General features: G+C 46.7%; 1 protein-coding gene across 1 annotated transcript in view; it reads right to left on the minus strand.

The window, feature by feature from the left end:
- The window catches only part of ST8SIA6 (ST8 alpha-N-acetyl-neuraminide alpha-2,8-sialyltransferase 6), a 53089-nt gene extending 48378 nt beyond the window's left edge, over positions 1 to 4711 (minus strand). The window contains exons 1-2 of the mRNA XM_054991614.1: positions 4617 to 4711; positions 4268 to 4366 (exon numbers count right to left, since the gene is read on the minus strand). Of these exons, the coding sequence (XP_054847589.1) occupies positions 4268 to 4366; positions 4617 to 4711 (194 nt within the window). The remainder of the gene's footprint in view (positions 1 to 4267; positions 4367 to 4616) is intronic.
- Between the last annotated feature and the right edge of the window lie 1289 nt (positions 4712 to 6000).

Consider the following 6000-nt stretch of genomic DNA (forward strand, 5'->3'; position numbering starts at 1 on the left):
GCTGGATTACCTAGATCCCTTTCCATCTGGATTCAGGCCTGGGTCTGAGAAAGAAACAGCCTTGGTCTGACTTTCCTGGGGAAAGTGCCATCGTGTCCTTCTGGAGAGATTCTTTTGGTTAGGGACCGGGAGCCTGGAGGACTATCATGCTATGGTGGTTCTGCTCCTACTTGACCGGCCAATTCCAGAGGTTGTTCTGGGGGACTGCTGCTTAGTCCTGTGGCATTTGTGATGGGGCCCTATATGGGGCCCACTGTGTTCCCCATGTTGTTTAACATCTGCATGAAACTGTTTGGAGAAATCATCAGGGGATTTGAAATAAGGTGCCACCAATATGCAGATGACACCCAGCTCCATTTCTCCAGAACTGCTGAGTCAGGGGCATCTATGGAGAAGATGATGGGATGGACAAGGGCCAATAAGCTCAGTACAGACAGGACTGAGATGCTCTGATCAATGACAAACTTGCTCAAAGACTGAGGAGTCAGATTGTCCTGGTAGAGGTTGCGCTCCCCCTGAAGGTACACGTTCATAGCTGCTGGATCCTGGCCTATGGCTGGAGGGTCAGGTCTTCTTCGTGGCACGTAGTACCTGTTATCAGCTTTGGCTGATGCGCCAGCCACAAGCCCTATCTGAAAAGCATGATCTAGCCACAGAATGAAACAGCAGCGTATAAGCTTCCAAAATAAATGAACAAGACAGGTTAAATAACAAAACAATTATTTTATTGTTGCTATTATTGACAATTCCATGTTGAATCAAGGAACTGAAAGAGACTAACAGTCTGGTCATAAATATGTTTGCTTGAGTGTAAAGCCCCAGTGAGTTCAGCAGAGTTTATTTTTCCAAGTAAACATGTTTAGTAAGAATGTTTTCCATTTGTTCTGAGTACAACTGTATCCTAACCGCACTTTCAATGAAGCATCAGTTCTTGTAGACAAATCAGATATATCAGGTATGCCCTGAAAGGTCCGTTCACAACATGCCTTCAAGAAATATTCTGGAAGGAAAATAATGGATGCAGTCGATTTAGGACAGCTGCCATACTTCCTGAGTAATGTAAACTGCAGTCCATTACTTATGTGCTAAGTAACTATTCCTATTTGTTGTAATAACTATTTTACCCTCAGGGATGCAATATTCTGACAGAAGAAAGAACACAGAGGTCTGTAGCATAGTTAATAATTAATTACAGATAGTTAATTATTCTGCCACTTTGCAAAAAAGATCTGTTGTTGTCGATGGAGAAAACAACAGGGTGGAATATAATCAAAGAGCCCTGGCTACCACTTGTCGCCATCACACGCTTGCACAAACCAGGAAGTCATTGCTGAGCTGCTCTGATGTCATAGCATGTTCATGGGCAAAGTCCTGAAAGTGAAGGATCAGCTATTATGGAATTTTGAAAATCAGGGCAGCTGCTGACAAGGTGGCACAACTGCCAGTCTGAGATAAGAAAGCTAAAGAATAACAAAGCACTAATGAGATAAGGAAAAAATTTCTCTGAATCTAAGGACAGAGGAAGGCATACTGAGAACATGGTTATTCAAAACCAGGGAAACAAGAAGGAGGTGAAGGGAAACCTCATATGGGAACTATGAACAGAATGGGCATAGTTGGAAGAGGTCAGAAAAATAAGGTCTAAGGGCTGAATTTCACATGATTATATAAACTAACCCTCCAGATCTTTGATCTGAAACTTCTACTACTGAATATTCATACAATGTTGTCTTCAATGCATACTGCTCTTTTCCCTCCTCACTGTTTATTTGCTGCTGCTTCACTGTTATTCCCACAATATATATGCTTTAAGGACTTTTATGAAAAAAATGATAGTAAAACCAATAATTTTTCAGCACCCGCACACTTATGTGTTCTTCAGTTCTGCACCTGGTATGCAGACAAGAGAACACACATCAGAAAGTTCTTTGTGCTATTTTCTTATCATTGCTACCATACAATTACAAGCTAGATTTCCGTGAACTAAAAATAACATTTTTTAAAAAACAAGAAGTGATTTAGAAATTCATCAGTAATTATTTCTCTAAACAATGGTTCACAGAGTTATACAGAAGCATAGAAACATTTCCAAAAAATGCACAGCAGAATGAAATAAATATTATAAACCATTCACAGTTCCAAGTCATTAAGAATTTTGACAAGATATAGTAATGATGGAAGGCTAAAGAGACAGAGAAATTCATGGTATTCTCTTAAAGAAAGCTAATTGTCCACATTATCCTGAAAATCCTTCATGAATAGGAAGAGAACTATTCTCTTAAAGCCTTCATTTGAACCTGTAATTTCTATCAAGTTCTCAGTAGGAAGGCTCATTCAATGTGTTTTGGAAGTGATGTAATTCAATAATAGCAAGAACAGAAGAAATGTCAGCTGAATGCTGAAACAATACTCTCAAAAGACATATATCAGTTGAGGAAATAGCTAGATATGAAAAAAATAGTCCCCTTCACTGGAGACTTAAAAACCATGCAAAGCAATGTAAAAAGTCACATTGGGAAGATTTCTGTCATATAGAATGCCACTCATGAGCCCACCGGAAACAGACTGAAGAAGAGCATCTTTCCAGAAGAAGAGGACTTGTTGCTGGATTTGAACCTAGAATTGGTGACAATGCCTTTCTAATAAAGCACGGGCCTCCCTGTTCCATCAATGCATCCAATGCATTCAAGGTCATTTATGTTTTCTAGTATCCTGTTTCAGATGGCAGGAGGCACAATAAGACCCCACAGTGGTGTTATGGTGCAAGGCTCCAAGCCCCATCATTGCCCCCAAATTCCTTTTAACCCTCAGCTAAGCTGTCATCAGGCCTGCACCAAGATATAAGTCTCCTGAGGTTTTCGTCCTTGTTGGAATAATGTCTGTAATGCCTTTGGAGCTGTCCCTGGTCCTGTAAACCTGACTAAGATTTCCCAAGTCTCTAGCTACCTGCTATCCTATTACCTTACCTACCTGCCAGCTAATTTCACCTTATTAAGTGGTTTTCCCACAGTTCCACACTAATCCCCTTTGGGACTTGCCTCATACTCTGTGAACACCCCCTCGTTCCATGCTGGCATAGACCAGAGGGGAATCTTCCCTCTTTGGTGAGAAAGATCATTCACAACACTGGCTCAGGGCTTGCAAATCCAGCAGCCAAATGGTTGTGGGAATGAGGCCTGATTCTCTCAAATGTAGTTTTAAATGAAACGTGGATCTAAAATTTTCATTCACCAAGCTCGCAAAGAGACCAAGCTGAGATCGAGAGGGATGTATCTGCACTAATTACATGGATGAACTGGATCCCCCTCAATCCCCACAACTATTTTTCAGAAGTTACTCATGGATCCTTAAACACTATGGATTCAATAAAACATTTGAGATATTTGATACAAGAGCTTTACAAAGGAAAAATTAAGGAGAAAAGGCTTGGCAGCATTGCCATTATGAATTCTAATGCCCAGTTCCCAAACGGTTTTTATTAAAGTTGCAGGAGTTTAATGAGCAATTTTGTGCGTGTGGTGATGGTGGGGATACTGAAAGGGAAATGGGAAGGGGGGGGGACAATCCAACTGGAGCTTGCATGAATCCAAGCCCAAATGTTTGTAACTGCTAAAACTGTATGATGTTGACTGCGGCAGGAAGCAGTGAGGGAAAGCAAAATTACAGATTTTTTTTTAAAAGGAGGCCAGAAAGAAATAATAGAAAATCAGAGCAAATGTGTTCTAAGCTGATCTGTATTGAACTTCTTCAGTTACCATAAAAGTAAAGCAATTTGGATTATATTTTTCTGGGAAAAGGATATAATTTTTCTATAGTTATGATTTGGAATGAACCAATAATTACCCGTGCTGCTTCTGTTGTTGGGCAGTCACCAACACACGGACATTGTGATATACTTATTAAAATACTGAAACAAAAAACATCTGCTGGCAATTGAACACCTTTGCAGTGTTTGTGAAGCCAGCCCTTGCAGCCACAGTGTTTCTGTTAATGATCAGCACCCTACATCACACTTTTTAAATATACACTAACAGCATCAGCTGGCAATCTGGACACCTTTGCACTTCGCCTTGTGAGTCACCAACAGGCACTGTTTGGCTATAGTGTTGTGCCCATGGTGAGCACCCTGGACCACACACTGGGGGTCACCCACAAGCCACTTGTTGAAGGCACCCCATGCTGATCAGAACTTGCCGGTTCATAAATGCGTTCTTGACAAACCACAACACAGAGTAGACTGCTTTTCAGCGCCATGGGCAACCTTTACCTGTTGGTGGAGAGTTGGAGAGACGCTAAAGGAGATCGGAGGGATCTCATCAGTCGGGGGGTGGCGTCGGTGGTGCTCTTGACCTCCTTCTCCCAGTCCCTGCCAAGCAAGCAAGAGAAGCCAAAGTTGTCAAAGAGCCCCAATGAATCTTTTTCCCCTGGAGGGACCAGAAGGGGCTCGGAGAACAGAACGCCCGGCGCTTGGGACGCGGGAGGGCAGCCTGGGTTTCTGGAGCCTCCCTCCGCGCCAGCCTCCTCCCGGCCGCGGGGGCCGGATTCCAGGGGGCTGCGCGCCCCTCCCGGCCCCTCGCCTCGGGGACCCGAACTCTGCCCGCTCCCGCCTCGCCTACCTCGCCCTCCAGGCGCCGTCGGCGGAAAGCCACGCGAGGCACAGGAAGAGGAGCAGGCTGCCCAGCAGCGCGGCCAGGGCGACGAGCGCCCGCATCCTGCTCGCCTCGCCGGCCGCTCGCACGGAAAGCCCCGCCAGCCGCAGCGAAGGCAGGAGGCGACCCCGTCAGGACGGCGGCAGGCGGCGGCAGCCCCGGGTCGCTCCCTCGCCTCGCCGCGCCGCGCCGCGCCGCTCCGCCCCCCGCCCGCTCCTGACATCAGCCGCGCAGCGCCCCCTCCCTCCGCTGCCTCCCCCTCCCCTCCCCTCCCCTCCCTCCGCCGCTCCGCCGAAGCAGATGCGCGAGTGGCGCGCCCGAGGCGGCACCCCGGCCCGGAGCATCCCCTCCTTCGGCGGCCAGCCTTTCCTCCCTCTGGGCAGCGCGGGCGAGAGGCGCCGGGGAGGCCGCCTCTGCCTCGTACTCGAGCCCCCCCTGGAAAAGAGCGCCGCAGGGGAAGCCGCCTTAAGCCGAGTCGAGCCCGGGCAAGAACCTCGACTCAGGCCGGCAGCTGCTGCCCAGCAGCTTTCGCTCCCCGCCGCCTGAGCCTTGCAACCGGCCATGCCTGGGGCTGATCCTCCATGCAGAACGGGTTTCCCAGCTTTACCCCATCCAGGCTCTGCTTAAAGACCTCTAATGAAGGAGATCGCTTCGGATGGGCAGCCCTCTTGGTCTGTAGCAGAAGAGCCCAGTGGCGCCTGAAAGACCAACTCGGTTTCCAGGGTTTGACTTTCTGAGAGTCAAAGCTCCCTCCCAAAGGCAGTCTGTCCGCTCCACGGTGTGTGGAGCAGGTCTTGCAGTATGCACGTTTCTCCCAGTGTTTGACCAGAATGGACTTCCTTGTCATTTCCACCCATTAATTCTAACCTGGCCCTCAGGAGCAAGAGGTGTGGATCTGTTTTCATCAGCAGAGATTTGAAGACAGCAGTCGACGGGGGTCTCCCCTAAGTCTTCCTTTTCCCCGGCTAAACGTGAATTTATTATTTATTTATTTAATTTGATTTATATTCTGCTCACTCCGCTAGTAGGCTCAGAGCGGATTACAACCGTAATATAAATACAAACAACATAAACCATCAATATGTCATTCGTTAAAAACAGCAGTGCACATATTGCACAACTCTCCAGCATCAACAAACCCTCCCCTCCTTCAACCTGTTTTCATAGGTATCAGTTTCCCAGCCCCTCACCATCCTCTGGACATACATAGTAATATAGACAGCCACTCTTGTTAAGCCTAACCTACCTCACAGGGTTGTTGTTGTGAGGATACAATGGACAATTGCTTTGGGTCCTCTCTGGGGAGAAAAGCAGGGTATAAATCTCTAAGTAGGTAAGTCAACTTTATTCT

Source organism: Eublepharis macularius, chromosome 11 (genome assembly GCF_028583425.1).
Source record: "Eublepharis macularius isolate TG4126 chromosome 11, MPM_Emac_v1.0, whole genome shotgun sequence".
Lineage (NCBI taxonomy): Eukaryota > Metazoa > Chordata > Lepidosauria > Squamata > Eublepharidae > Eublepharis > Eublepharis macularius.